The sequence below is a fragment of the Mustela nigripes genome, chromosome 5 (genome assembly GCF_022355385.1).
Source record: "Mustela nigripes isolate SB6536 chromosome 5, MUSNIG.SB6536, whole genome shotgun sequence".
NCBI lineage: Eukaryota > Metazoa > Chordata > Mammalia > Carnivora > Mustelidae > Mustela > Mustela nigripes.
In genome coordinates, this window is record NC_081561.1 from 149,309,698 (window position 1) to 149,325,163 (window position 15,466).

Consider the following 15,466-nt stretch of genomic DNA (forward strand, 5'->3'; position numbering starts at 1 on the left):
TGCAGAGGAAGGTCACTAACTTGCTGTACAAAGCTTCGAGAAGCCGGATGTCAGATCATGGGCATGCAGGGGAGGTGGAGGAGGCAGGAGGGTCAGAGTCGCTCGTATGGAATTCAACGAGGTGTGTATGGGGTTGAGGAGGTCCTTGTAAGAACTCCCATCAGGCAATACCTGCAGGTCCCATTTGAGGATGAGGAAGCTCCGGGGCTCTCTGAAGGGCTGGGTCAAGCGCTCCGTGATTCGTCACGTGGCCCCCGCCGCCACCTGCATCACTCTGTACAAACAGGAGGCCACAGGCTTTACTACTACATCCTCAAGTTCCCCAGGAAGGCGCACGGCTTACCGACCTGCTGCACGGGCTCGTCACCACTAATGCGGCCGTGGCTCACAGCGGACCACTCCCGTGCTGAAGATCTGGGGCGACGATGACCCATGATTCTGCTGCACAGCCCCGAACTGTTGGTCCTGGATTCGCCAGCTCAGGAGGACACATAAGTGAACAGAAAACTCTGCCCACCGTCCACTCTCCAGTCTTGGGACTATTCAAGAATGGCTATTTCAACCAACCCTTAAGTTTGACATGGTTACAGCCCTAAGAGCTACCTCATGACAGGCGCGACGGGTCGCCTCCTCCAAGCCCGTCCCCTTCTTCCACGCTGGAGCTCTGTCTACTCTTCGTGGGGCCCTGCGCTCCTGCAAAGGGAAATGCGCCCTCAGCCCCAAGGAGGGAACTATGACCCATCTAGTCATAGACAGGAACATGATCAGATTATATCAAGTTAAACAAATGCCAAAGTCTGGGGGAGAGGAGAAGGCAGAAAACACCTGAGTCCCTGATCAAATGTCAGGAAAATGAAATTCTCCTCTTTAAAAAAACAAAACAAAAAACTGGATTAGGTTTTTCAGTTCTTGCACCTAAAAAGAATTGAACTAACAGAGTAACAAAAGGAATGACCACACATTAAGGATGTGTTAAGTACATTGTCTTTAATCCAAACTTGCTAATTCCTTTCGAAAGAATGCCTACAACATATTAAAATGCCATTTAAAATATAACTGGCTTTAGAAGTTTTCCAAAATCTATTTTAACATTTACTTGACAAATTCTAATTGTCTTAACTCTAAAAAGAACGAGAAGTAATCCCTGTGTTTGCACACGGCCCCTCTGCGAGCTCCTGCGCACCCGTCTCTATCGCTGCGGGCGCTGCTCTTACCTTTATGCTTCGGGGCAACAGAATGTTCATAAAGGTGAGAACTATTAAGTATGAAGGTAAAAACTGGGCTTTTCTTTGTTTGCTGTTGGAAGAATACAGCGACGCTGCAGCTGCAAGCGAAAGCACAGCTGATCCCACGAAGTGCCAATCTTTAAAGCCACGGGCCTCGGAAGCGGAGAAGCCTGCGCTCCCGGGCCTGTGACAAGCTATTCGCAGAAGAGAGCAAACACCAGGGCCAAGGCGACGTACGTCTCCGTTTCATGTTTCGCCGCGACCCAGCTGTCCCAGGTCACGTCCCAGATCCACCTGCTGGCAATCTGGGTACACAGATTTCAGAAAAGACCAACTATGAATTGAACATGTTAAGAAGTAAACTTTAAGTCTATATGGTGTCTTAGAAAGTGATATTTAAACACTAGTTTTTCCCATTTCCCCTTTCCTGAAAGCAGTCCTTCTCCGACACGGGGACTGGACCTTCAGCACTGTCTGGGGGCAGGCACGGGAGCCCTCTGAACCCGGGCCTCGGAGCTCTGCATACAGGATGCTCCGCGGCGTGCCACTCTTGGATACGGGATTTTCCTTAACATCCTTCAAATATGCTCAAGGGAAAGTTTATTAGAACCTTGTTTGGAAATAAAGAAGTAGCATTGATTATCCAAGAAGGCTGTTAGGGAAAATTCTAAATCCTTTGCTTCACTCACAAAGCCCCATGTTTTCTAACTACAGCCTACTTTTCCGTGGTGGATATAAGTGACCACAAACCTTCTGTGGCTTCTCCCAAGAGGGTGAGTCTGTTCCTCCAACCCTTGAGTATGAATTGGCCTTAGGACTTGCTCTGAGCCAAAGACTGGGACATTGTGTGACTTCAAGCAAAGCCTTCAGAGGTCTTCTGCTCCCACCTGCTCCGAACACTGCGAGGGGAGCCCCCACATAAGGAAAGCCACTCAGCCCACGGAGGGTGGCTCACATGCAGGAGAACCCAGGAGCCCGAGCCAACAGCCAGCCCCGCCCCCAGACGTGAGAGCAAGGCCATGTCCGACCACTGTGAGTGTGTCAGGAAGACTAGCAGGAAAAGCAGCCGTCGCAGCCGGGCTGACCCACAGAATGATGAGCAGATAAGTGGCTCCCTCCACAGCTGGGAACACCTGTGCCCTGGCCGCAGCCTCCGACTGTCGCTGCGCGTTCATTTCTAGGTCAGCCGGACTCGGGCACCAAGGCAGGCCCACAGTCCGTCCCTTTCCCTTTCTTAAACTCTGAGCTGCGTTGTCTTCTCTCCGGAGTACAGGAGAGTCTCTTGGAGAACCGCGGTCTGCGTCTCAGCATTTCCTGTGTCTTTTCTCAGTAACTGACCTGACTCCCATCAGTGCTCAAAATAAATTTACTGGTTAATTATCAAATGACATTAAATTGCCAAAATTAGTGTGATCAAGGAATAGGATAGCCGTACAGTCTAATAAATTATCAATAGAGAGTTGCCATTTCTGGGTGAGGACTTTTCCAATAATAGGCAGTGAAGGAAGATCCAGCCAACAAAATCAGCCTTTGTCAGAGAGGCGCCTGGGGGCCCTAGAGGCACACGGTGGCGGCTGCACGGGACCTCTCAGCTCACTAGAGGGGACAGCTTGGGGCGCCGGCTGATAGATGCTGGGTCAGTGAGGTACTTACATGTATTGCCTGACCAGTCTTCTGGATAAATAATACTTTTATAATGAACTTGTAACGGTGGTACCCAAATTCTTTCACTGCTGACAAGATGCGGTCTGCTAGGTCAAGTGACAAGCGACAGAACACTTGATCATCGTATTTGACATCTTTAAGATTTTCCTTTAAAAAAATAGGAAAGACATTTTAATTTCCAAACCATTTTCTATATAAAAACTGAAGAAAACATGTCTAATCCACAGAACTTTAAAATAATACATGCATTCCTTCTAACCAAATAACATTAAATGAATGTTGTGCTTGACAATTTATTTCAATAACAATGTTGAATAAAGTTGATTTGGGTTTTTAATTACATTCAAGTGCTCTTCATTACCAACCCTTAACCCGTAAGTTTCCCTTTACTTGGTCACTCCATCAAAAGCTAGTCGGGAGACACGGGAATTTTAAAACAGTGCTTCCGGGAATGCTTAGGTAGATGAAGGAAATCTTCCTATAATTTCCGTATTTGCTAAAACTCAGAGTTTTGGAAAAACTCTGAGTTTTCCTAAAGCCTGGGTTTCCTGGACGGGAGCCTGTATTACGTGACTACTGTCTCCCCCAGTCTCCCTGACTCAAAGCCACTTCTCTAGCCCTCTCCCCACGGCGCTGCACTCTGCTGCTCTCTCTGCGGACGCCAGGACGCGGAGATCCAAGATTGTCTGCCATGTCTGCTGTGGATTAATCACAGCTGGGAGACAGATGGGCGTCAGAAGCACTAAGCTTTCCCACAGCCCGTAAGCAGACTGGACCACACAGTGAGCAGAATGCACATGCCTTTGAGTGACCTGACAATGATGTCTTAACATGGTTCTGGGTCCTGTGGTAACAAACGAACTCCTAACAGCTAATATTTTTTTTTAAGATTTTATTTATTTATTTATTTGACAGACAGAGATCACAAGTAGGCAGAGGCAGCCTGAAAAAGAGAGAGGAAGAAGCAGGCTCCGTGGGACTCGATCCCAGGATCCTGGGATCATGACCTGAGCTGAAGGCAGAGGATTTAATCCACTGAGCCACCCAGGTGCCCCCAACAGCTAATTTTATACGCATGTAAAACCAAATATATTGTTTTGTTTTATTGGTTTTGATTCCCTTCTAGAATGGTGCTGGACCTAAAACTGGGTCTAGAAGCATTCGTCTCCCTCAGGCATTGGCTGTGGTTCGTCTTTCAGAAGCTTAAGGACATCCATTCTCTCTTTGATCTGCCTAACAAACCCTGGCTCCGCCCACCTATATGTTCTTGTTTAACAAACGGCCAGTGCTTGCTCTAGGAAAAGGCCCACAGGCTCCAGCAGTATGTACTATTTCTGCATCCAGAACTGTGATGAATTTTCTGTGAACCCCAGGGAAAACCCCGGCCTCTTTATGACCCCTTGCTATCCCCCCACACAGCCAATCAGCTGTTCAGGCCCCACCATGCTCCATGCAATTCTGTAAATTAACGTATGGAAATACAACTTGAAATCCATTATATCCAGTAAATTGGAACTCCGTCTATGCGGTAAGGCCAAGCAAAAGAGACACCAAAATGTGTATTCTCATGTCACAAATGCTTGCTATTAGTGTAATGTGTATTCTCATGTCACAAATGCTTGCTATTAGTGTTTAAATAAGAGAAGGTAATAATTATTTCATTGTATCAAACGGAGTTGAATTTCATTATTTCCTGAAGCCGTGAGCCATCTGACAATGATTAGTTCAGCTCAGAAATGTATCTGTCTATGGCAGTAGAGGCTAGAGTAGGCCTCCTAAATATTCTTCTGTAATAATAAAAGTTAATTCATTTAAATAATTAACTTTGGTATTATTAAAATAGTATTAATCATTTATACAAAATGAAGAGATGCTTTCTTCCCAACAGCTAGCTCACATAAGTTGTTACTGAAGGAATACACCTCACAAACTGAAGGGATAGGAAACTTTGACACAAGGAACATGTCTGGGGTAGACGCAGGCTTGGTGGAGTCCACAGGGGAATCTGGCCATCAGATGGTGCCTGGGTGCCTGGTGCCCAGCACTCAAGACCACAGATGAAAAGGTGATTCAGAAAAGGTAGTCCCGGGGCACCTGCGTGGCTCAGTCGGGTAAGCACCTGCCTTCAGCTCAGGTCATGATCCCAGGGTCCTGGGACGGAGCCCTGCTTTGGGCTCCTTGCTCAGCGGGAAGCCTGCTGCTTTGTCTCCCACTCCTGCTTGTGTTCCCTCTCGCGCAGTCCTTCTGTGTCAAATAAATAAATAAATAAATAAAATCTTAAAAAAAAAAAGAAAAAGAAGAAAAAGTTGTCCTTCAAACTTTCTATAAATAAAAAAATTTAATTTGGTCCTTAAGAAAGATGATGGAGGAATCCTTTCCATCGGAACAACACAGCCTTCAGATACCAACGCTAGCATAAATAATGTTGGTATTAATATTAGTCTCAAAGTACTTTATAAAATTGGAAAAGCTTTTTTGGACTAGCCTGGAAATAACTGTCCAAACCGGCCTTTAGATTCCAGTCAGTTTCAAGAAGGGACCGGCGATGTGACAGATGAGAGAACACTTTATCTATCATCATGTTGGTGACATGTGTGTCGGCAGCTGCCTGTCCTTACAGGGTTTAGGTCCAGGAACCGCCTTTCACACCCACACACATGCAGTGTGTTTTAACTCATTCCTCCAAATACTGGAGAACATGACACCTGAGGGATAAATAATTTATGGATGATTAAGAGTTGAAATAACTAAAGAATTAAATCTAGCTCATGGCATCGATGGGAAGATTCTTGAGGGTGACTACAAAGTACTTTAATATATTCAGAGACAAATGCTACAAAAAAAGTCAATGAAATGTATGGCCATAAATCTGAATACGCTGATCAAATGGGCAAAGCTAAGATATTGCTGTCGCACATATTTATCAACCTACTGTTAGTATCTGCTGGACTTTAGTTTCTACTGAATGAGCTTGGAATTTTTTCAACGGCTCCATTCTGTATGAATTAGCAAACTTGAGTTTGGCCAGGGCACTCTTCCACTCTTTACCCAAGTCAGCGATCGAATCATCGAATGGAGGCTCCACGTACTGAACATCATGAATCGAGTCTCTCAGTCGCTCTTTTAAAATCTGTGTATACTGCAAGAGGGGCAGGAAGTGAGAAAGATCATTTCTTTAATTACAAAATGAAATTTTAGATTTAAGAACCCTAATACAATGGGACAGAGCTGACACAAAGTCTGGAAATCCATTCTGATTGACTTCTGTGACAGAGTAATTGCTGAACCCTAGATTCACTGATGCACTCCTGGCTATCAACTGGGTAAAAGAAAACTAACCTAACTGGCTAGCTATCATCTCTCTAGAAACACGAATTTGCACACATATATTTACAATATCCGTGGAAGATACAAAAGAACCAGAAACAAGACAGGCCTCCACAGAGGGCAACTGGGTGGCTAGGAGACGTGTGTAAAGAGAACTTGCCAGTTCTCTACCCTGAGTTTATGAAAGTATTATCCGTCATTGTCTTACCATTTTATTTTTTTTATTTTTTTTTAAAGATTTTATTTATTTATTTGACAGAGAGAAATCACAAGTAGGCAGAGAGGCAGGCAGAGAGAGAGAGAGAGGAGGAAGCAGGCTCCCTGCTGAGCAGAGAGCCCGATGCGGGACTCGATCCCAGGACCCTGAGATCATGACCTGAGCCGAAGGCAGTGGCTTAACCCACTGAGCCACCCAGGCGCCCGTCTTACCATTTTAATTACTTTTATTTAATTGTCCTTGATTAAATAATACCATTATTTACCCAAGTCTTTACATAATATTTACATAAATAACAGTCTTAAGTTGAAAGATAACAAATGTGTACTGATTTGGTACATAGATTATTTTATGCTTTTGACATGCATTCACTCTATGACATTCAACATTCTTTTTTTTTTTTTTTTAAGTTTTATTTATTTGACAGAGATCCAAGCAGGCAGAGGCAGGCAGAGAGAGAGGGGGAAGCAGGCTCCCTTCTGAGCAGGGAGCCTGATGTGGGGCTCGATCCCAGGACCCTGAGACCATGACCTGAGCTGAAGGCAGAGGCTTTAACCACTGAGCCACCCAGGTGCCCCGACATTCAACATTCTTTAAAGAAATAGTTATGTGGTGCCTAATATGGTCTAGATAAATGTTGTAGGCTCTGAAGTTACAGTGATGAGCTCCATTGTACTAGCGAGGGATTTGTTGTTGGGCTTATGCGAACTCATAATCAAGCAGTCTGCACTCACGCGGGGGTCACTCTAACGGACAGGAGGGCCGACTGACTATTGAAAGCACACACAAAAATAAATTAGCAGATTTAAATAGTAGTAATTGCTATAAAAACAAAACCAAGCAACTTGGGAGGAACTCACTGGGAAGGGCTAATTTAGCAGAGTGATCAGAGAAGGCCCCTATGAATGAAGTTGTATATGGGCTGAAGCCCCAAAAGAACATACACAGTCTTCAGGTCAAAGAGCGTGTTCTAGGAGCAGGTTTGTGGTCAGTGTGGCTCGAGTGTCCTGAGTGAGGCAGAATGGTGACAAGATGGAAGCTAGGAAGGCCACCAAGGAGCAGGTCATGAAGCACTGACTAGAATGTGATGAACACTTGGATTTTACTCTCAGAGCAGTGGGACCCGCTGGAAAAGTTCAAGGACGTTAGGAGGAGGCTCCACATTAGTGTTGAAAGTGCATTCTGGCTGGTGCGGCGAAGGGATCAGAGGGATAGCAGGGCTCCGACGAACATAGCCTTATACTTTGTAATGCTTTTTACGAATAACGTTAACTCAGTAATTCTGTAACTTCATAACAGCTTTTCTAACCAGGAACATGGTTTACTTTGGTAATTATGTAAGAATTTTTATTTCTAAGTAATTTATTTTGACATAAATCTTTCAATTTACTCTGAAGCATTTATTCTTCTGCTACTTTCCCAGTGAGGCTTTAAGGTGATTTAAATTGCACCCACCTATTAAACTTTTATTAATTTCAATGTTTACTACCTCTAGATTTTTCCAAATAATACATATTTCTATCACCCCTCCTTCATCCCTGTCCATATTTTACTGCAGAGGCCAGTACTTTAAAATGTAAATATCAGGGGCGCCTGGGTGGCTCAGTGGGCTAAGCCGCTGCCTTCGGCTCAGGTCGTGATCTCAGAGTCCTGGGATCGAGTCCCGCATCGGGCTCTCTGCTCAGCGGAGAGCCTGCTTCCTCCTCTCTCTGTCTGCCTCTCCATCTACTTGTGATTTCTCTCTGTCAAATAAATAAATAAAATCTTTAAAAAAAAATAAAAAAAAGAAATAAAATAAAATGTAAATATCAGACCTCCCGGTCCTCAAGTATTGTGAGAGTATTTATTCTCCACCACCGATGGATCTGTGTGGCAGAAACTGGCACTGGACAACACGTCCCTTTCTCTGCCCCCTCTGAGGGGTTCATCTGATCGGCAGGTTGGCAAGAGAAAGAACACGATTAAATGCAGAATCTCCCAGCTCTTCTCTTGGCAGCGGATCAGAACAAGGACGTATCATCTGTCCGAACTCTGCAGATGGTTCCCAGAGACAGGCTGTTGTCTTAGTATCAGTGTCCAGGCACGGCCGTGACCATTTGGTGACCTGCTTGAGCATAAGTCGAAATGTTACCAGCCTGTTTTTCATCACTGATAGTTTGTTAATATGCTTAGATGATTTCTGAATGTTTAACCAACCTTGCATTCCTAGAACAAACCCCACTCAAATATAATATTACTATTGTTATTTGATTGAATGTTTGTACCTTTTGACCTCCACATATTTTTCTTTTCAGATTTCACACAGAAGTGAAATCATACAATATCTGTCTGAATTATTTCACTTAGCCTGTTCTCAAGGTCCACATGTTATTGCAAATGGCAAGATTTCATTCTTTTTTTAATGGTGAAATGAGTAAACATTTAGGAAGTTTTCATATCTTGGCTATTTATTGTAGATGATGCTGCAATGAACAGAGGGACGCACATATCTTTTCGAATCAGTGTTTTCATTTTCTGTGAAGAAATACCCAGAAATGGAATTGCTGAATTGTATGGTAGTTCTACTTCTAATTTCTTGACGATCCTCCATATTGTTTTGTTGTACTACCCACAGTAGTAGCGGTACCCGCTTATGTTCCCACCAACAATGCACGAGGGCTGCCTTTTCTCTACATCCTTGCCAACACTTGTCATCTTTAGTCTTTTCAATAATAGTGAATCAAATAGGTGTCAGGTAATACCTGTTTTTATTTACTTATTTATTTGACAGACAGATCACAAGCAGGCAGAAAGGCAGGCAGAGGGAGAGGATGAAGCAGGCTCCCTGCTGAGCAAGACCCTGGGATCATGACCTGAGCCGAAAGCAGAGGCTTAACCTACTGAGCCCCCCAGGCACCCCAATATCTTTTTTTTTAAAGATTATTTATTTGACAGAGATAGAAAGCACGAGTAGGCAGGCAGAGGAAGGAGGCAGGCTCTTTGCTGAGCAGAGATCCGGATGTGGGGCTCAATCCCACGACCCTGGGATCATAACCCAAGCTGAAGGCAGCCACTTAGCTGACTGAGCCATTCAGGTGCACTCACTTTGCACTTCCCTGATTAAGGATGTTGAGCATCTTCCCTTGTACCTGAAGTCCATCTGTACATCTTCTTTGGAAAAATACCTATTCACGAATTCTGGTCATTTTATAATCCAATTGCAAGGTTGTTTTTTTGTTTGTTTTCTTTTTTTGCTGTTGAGTTATAGTTCTTTACATATCTTGGATATTAACCCCTTAAATGATTTGCAAATAACCTTTCCCACTCAGTAAGCTGCGTTTGCACTTTGTTGACTTCCTTTGTGGTGCCAAAAGTTTTTAGTTTAATGTAGTTTCAGCTCTTTATTTTTGCTTTTGTTGCCTTTGCTTTTGGAGCTGGATTAAAAAATCATCACCAAGACTGATGTTAAGGTGTTTATTACCTATGTTTTCTTTTTGGAATTTTATGGTTTGAGGTCTTCCATTCAAGTCTTCAATCTATTTTGAGTTTATTTTTGTGTACATGTGAAATGCTTGTCCAGTTTTCCGAATAACCATTGAAAAGACTATCCTTTTCCTACTGTATATTCTTGGCTCCTTTGTTATAATTCACCATAAATGTGTGTTTATTTCTGGACTCTACTGCCCTATTGACATGACTGTGTTTATGACAATGCCATACTCTTTTTATCACTAAAGCTCTGAAATACAATTTGAAGTCCTAAAGAGAGATGCTTCTAGCTTTGTTGTTCTTCCTCCATACTGCTTTGGATATTTGGGGTCTTTTGTGATGTCATAGAAAGTTTAGAATTGTTCTGTGAAAAATGCCATTGGAATTTTATTAGGGATTACAGTGAATCTGTAGAGTGCTTTGGGTAGTGTGTACATTTTAACAATATTAATTCTTCCACCCCAGGAACATTGAGTATCTTTCCATTCATTTGTGTTGACTTCAATTTCTTTCATCAATGTCTTACAGTTTTCACTGTAAGACTCTGGAGGACTTTCACCTTCTGGGTTAACTTTGTTCCTATTTTATTATTCTTAATGCAATTGTGAAATGGGATTTTTTTCTCTTAATTTCTGATAGCTTGTGTAGAACTGCAATAGATTTTTTTTTTTAAGATTTTATTTATTTATTTGACAGAGAGAGATTACAAGCAGGCAGAGAGGCAGGCAGAGAGAGAGGAGGAAGCAGGTTCCCTGCTGAGCAGAGAGCCCGATGTGGGACTCGATCCCAGGACCCCGAGATCATGACCTGAGCTGAAGGCAGCGGCTTAACCCACTGAGCCACCCAGGCGCCCCTGCAATAGATTTTTTAATATTGATTTTGTTTCCTGCAATATTTATGTTTATTGAATCAAGCAGTTTCTTGGTAGAGGCTTTAGGATTTACCATGTATAATATCATGTCATACACAAATAGCAACAGTTATACTTTCTTCTTTCCAATTTGGATGCCTTTTTCCCCTTTCTCTTGCCTAACTTCTCTGGCTAGGATTCCAATACAATGTTGAATAGAAGTGGTGGGAGTGGGCATCCTTGTCTTGTTCCTAAACTTAAAGGAAAAGCTTTCAGCTCTTCACCATTTTGTATGTTCACTGTAAGTTTGTCCTATGCGGACTTTAGTATACAAAAGTATGTTCCCTCTAAACCCACTTTGTTGAGTTTTTAGGATAAATGGATATTGAATTTTATCAAATGCTTTTACTGTATCTATTGAGATGACACAATTTTTTAAAAATAATTATTTGAGGGAGAGAGAGCATGAGTGGGGTGAAGGGCGGATGGAGAAGCAGACTCCCCACTGAGCGTGGAGCTTGATGTGGGGCTTGTTCCTGGGACTCCAGAATCATGACCTGAGCCAAATGCAGACGCTCAACCGAATGAGCCACCCAGGCACCCAGGATGATGTGATTTTTATCCTTCGTTAGGCTAATGCAATCTCACAGGGATTGTTGGGGATGCTGACCACCCCTGCATCATAGAATAAATCCCACTTGACCATGGTATATGATCTTTTTAAAGTACTGTAAAAGTTGGCCCAATATTTTGTGTATTTTTTACATCTACATTCATCAGGTTTATTGGCCTGTAGTTTTCTTTTCTCTGGTGTCCTTGTACGGTTTTGGTATCAGGGTAGTGTTGGCCTCATAAAATTAGTTTGGAAGTATTCCTTCCTCTTTTATTTTTTTGAAAAATTTGAGAAAGACTGGTATTGATTCTTTCAATGTTTGGTAAAATTCACCAATGAAGACATATGGTCTGGACTTCTGTTTGTTGGGAGGTTTTCATTACTGAGTCAATCTCCTCATCAGCAATCGGTCTGTTCAGGTTTTCAATTTCAGGAATTTATACATTTTTTTCTGGGTTGTCCAAATTGGTGGCATAAAACTGCTAATATTATCTTATGATACTCCGTATTTCTATGGCATCAGCTATAATATCTCTTCTTTCATTTTTTTCTCCTCTCATTTTTAACTTTGAGCCCTCTCCCTTTTTTCTTAGCGAATGTAGATAAAGGTTTGTCAGTTTTCTTTTCATTAAGCCAGCTCTTAATTTCACGTTTCTATGGTCTTTTTAACTTCGGGTCTCATTTGTTCTTTTTCTAGTCTTTGATGTATAAAGTTTGGTTGCTTATTTATTTTTTGTTTCTTGAGGTAAGCATTTATTATAATGAAATTCCCTCTCGGAAATGCTTTTCTGCACTCTATATATTTGGTATGTTGTATTTCCATTTCCATTTAAGGAATTTTAAAGTTTTTCTTTTGATTTCTACCTTGACACATTAATTGTCCCACAGAATGTTTCTAACCTTAATATTTTTGAATTTTTCCGTTCTCTTCTTACAGTTGACTTCCAGTTCCATACCATTGTGGTTGGTAAAGATTCTTGGTATTTTACTCTTCTTAAACTTAAGAAGACTTGTTTGTGGCCTAAGTGATTGGTGCTGGGGAACGTTCCATGTGCACTGCAGAATGTATTCTGCTGCCCTCGGCTGGAATGTTCTAGATGTATCTGTTAAGTCCATCTGGTTGAATGGATCATTGAAGGCTGATGTTTTACTTTTCGTCGGAACGACCTATTCATTATACAAGTCAGGTACTGAAGTCCCCTTTTATTGTCTTTCTCCCTTTATGTCTTGCTTGATGTATTTAGGTGTTCCTACGTTGGGTGCAGTTGTATTTTATTTTTCTCACATGTTGTTGGATTTAATTTGCTGTAGTTTTGTTAAGAATTTTTGCATCTATGTTTATGAGGAATAGAGGAATGCTGACTTCATTGGATGAATTGGGAAGAATTCCCTTTTCTTCAATTTTGCAGAACACTGTAATATTTGGCAGAAACTCACCAGAAAATCCATTTGGGACTGGAACTTTCTATATGGAAAAGTTTTTTTTTTTTTTTTTTTAAAGATTTTATTTATTTATTTGACAGACAGAGATCACAAGTAGGCAGAGAGGCAGGCAGAGAGAGAGAGAGGGGGAAGCAGGCTCCCTGCTGAGCAGAGAGCCCGATGCGGGACTCGATCCCAGGACCCTGAGATCATGACCTGAGCTGAAGGCAGCGGCTTAACCCACTGAGCCACCCAGGCGCCCTCTATATGGAAAAGTTTTTAACTCCAGTTTTAAACTTAAGTTTAATAGATATAGGGGCTGTTCAGGGAATCTATTGCTTCTTGAATGAGTTACTGTCGCTTGTTTCTGTATATTAGTTTTTCTAGAGCTGCCGTAATAAAATATCACAGACCAGGCAGTTTAAAGAATTTCTTATTTGCTCACAGTTCTGGAAGCTTCTGGGTTTCATCTATACCACAAAGTTAAGGAAAGCGACAGTCCCATCAAAACTCTATCATATGGGAAATGAATCAATCCTCCCAAGAAAGACGGAGGTGCTGTTAGTAGAAAAAAAGGACGCACCGTATGTAAAATTAAAAGACATTTAAACATTACACTGTGTTATGTGTCTTCACGTGTCCTACGCTCAAGAACAGAGGAATTTTCTACTGCCCCAAAGTTAGAAATTAGCCGTGAGTGCACTTACTGTCCTCAGATGCATTTAGTGAGCATTCTCAGTCTCTTCCCCATTTCTGCTCTATCAAATTTCTTACTCCTAGAAGCCTAGGTCTTTTTTTTTTTTTAAAAGATTTTATTTATTGAGAAGGAGCACAAGCAGGGGAGTGGGAGAGGGAGAAGCAGGCTTCCCTCCACGCAGGGAGCGCGGTGCAGGGCTGGATCCCAGGACCCTGGGACGGTTGCCCCCGGAGCGCTCCCAGGCGTCCCCGGCAGTGCAGACCTTGCAGACAGCTGCGACTGAGCACGTCCCCGTCAACCAAGCAGAATGGCTTTGGTCCGTGTCCCCTTATTCCCAGACTACGGTCCCGGCAGCAGCGTGTGTGTATCTGTCGTTCCGGCTGGCGACAGGTCTGAAGACCGACGGACGGCGCACCCCGCTGAGCCGGGAACACAGCACGGTCAGCGGCGTGCCCACCCGCTCGCGGAAGAGCGGGAACCACCGACTGCGCGTAACTGCGGAGCCCCCGGAACCGGGCGCTGTGCGGACGAGGAGCCGCGCAGCACGTATGCGCGCGTTGCACACTGCGTTCCAGGGAAGGTCTTCGCAAACTCCCACCAACGTCCGCGTGTTTCCCGAAGACGAGCCGCGAGTCCGGGCCACGCGTGGGGCCCGCTGCGAAGGGCCCGGCTGCCCAGCCCAGCCCCGGGGGCACCGGCCCCACCTGCCGCGGACGCCCGGCTCCGTCCTCGGGATCCGGGCCCCGCGGCGCGACTCGGAGCCGACGTGCCCCGCCGCGTCCCGCCGACCTGAGCGCCTCGTCGCTCTCGGTCCTGCAGGCGGGAACGGCGGGCCCCAGGCAGGCCGGAGGCGGCGCCCGGCGGGCCCTCCTGCTCCGCCCGCTCGCGCGGTCGCGGCCCCACGGTCAGAAGAAGGCCCCGGGCTCCGGGCCGGCCTCCGGGCGCTGGGGGCCTCCCGCCGGCCGCGGCCCCGGAGCACGGCGGAGCGAGCCCGGGGAGCCCCGCGGAGGGCAGCGCGGGCCCGGGAGGCGCGAGGGCCGCCGGCCGCTCCCCGACCGGCCGCTCCCCGACCCGCCGCCCCCCGACCCGCCGCCGGCCCCGGCCCCGCACTCACGGCCTCCCTCTCGAACATGCTGGGCTTCCTGTCCCTCCGAGGCGGCGGCGGCGGCGGCTGAGGGGCCGGGCCCGGGGCCGGCTTCGCGCCTCGCCCGCGTCTCTCCATGCGGCCCGCCCCGCCCGTCCCGAGGGCCTCGGCGGCTTCCGCGTCGCGCCGGCCGAAAGGGCGGCTGGGAGGGAGGGGCGGGGCGAAGCGTGCGTCATCCGGCCGCGCCCGCCGCCCGGGATCGGAAGGGACGGGGGCGGGGCGGCCCGGGAGGCGCGGTGGGGCGCGCGCGGCGGCCCCGCGGGCTCTGTGCCTCCGGCGAGTCTGCGCCTGCGCGGCCGGGCGCCCGACCCTGACCCGCGGGACGCGCCCCGTGGGAGGCGACGGGATGGCGTTTCTCCAGGAGCTGAAGGCCGCGGGGACCCGGCGAAGCGCGTTCGCTGCCGCCCGGGGGGGATGAGCGTCGCTCCTCGGCGGCCGCTGCCTGCGTCCCGGGGCCGCGCCGTGTCGGGGTCCGTCCCGCGTGACCCCCGCCTGGGTGCAGGTCGCGGGGCGGCTCTTGCGGGGGTGAGTGTCCGGCCCGGGTCGCTCCGGCACCGGCGCGCGGGGCCCCTCGGGCTGCGGAGCCGCGTGGGTCGGGCGGGTCGCGGCGGCGGGATCGTGGGGAAGCCGGGCTCCGAGAGGCCCCCGGGGAGCCGCCGCGAGAGGCCGGCCGCGGCCTCCGACGCGCCCCAAGGGCCAGGCGGGCGGCGGCGGGGGCGGGTCCTGCGCTGTCCGTGGTCCCTGGACGGCCTCAGCGCCGGAGGGTCCGCGCGTGTCGCGGGGACGGCGGGCGGCGGCGGGGGCTGCGGGACGGCGGGCGGCGGCGGGGGCTGCGGG

The 15,466-nt window shown here is 46.6% G+C and overlaps 2 protein-coding genes across 6 annotated transcripts in view; one reads left to right on the forward strand and one right to left on the reverse strand.

Annotated features, from left to right (window-relative positions):
- Positions 1-966: 966 nt before the first annotated feature.
- The window catches only part of DYNLT2 (dynein light chain Tctex-type 2), a 22,737-nt gene continuing 8,237 nt past the window's right edge, over positions 967-15,466 (reverse strand). Inside the window, exons 4-7 of the mRNA XM_059401603.1 lie at positions 14,600-15,432; positions 5,824-6,030; positions 2,880-3,038; positions 967-1,531 (exon numbers count right to left, since the gene is read on the reverse strand). Of these exons, the coding sequence (XP_059257586.1) occupies positions 1,421-1,531; positions 2,880-3,038; positions 5,824-6,030; positions 14,600-15,432 (1,310 nt within the window). The 3' untranslated portion in view covers positions 967-1,420. The remainder of the gene's footprint in view (positions 1,532-2,879; positions 3,039-5,823; positions 6,031-14,599; positions 15,433-15,466) is intronic.
- The window catches only part of ERMARD (ER membrane associated RNA degradation), a 22,272-nt gene continuing 21,849 nt past the window's right edge, over positions 15,044-15,466 (forward strand). For 4 of the 5 annotated variants that reach the window (XM_059401464.1, XM_059401465.1, XM_059401467.1 and 1 more), the window contains exon 1: positions 15,044-15,154. In XM_059401464.1, the coding sequence (XP_059257447.1) occupies positions 15,044-15,154 (111 nt within the window). The remainder of the gene's footprint in view (positions 15,155-15,466) is intronic. The other variant, XM_059401466.1, reaches the window with a different exon arrangement.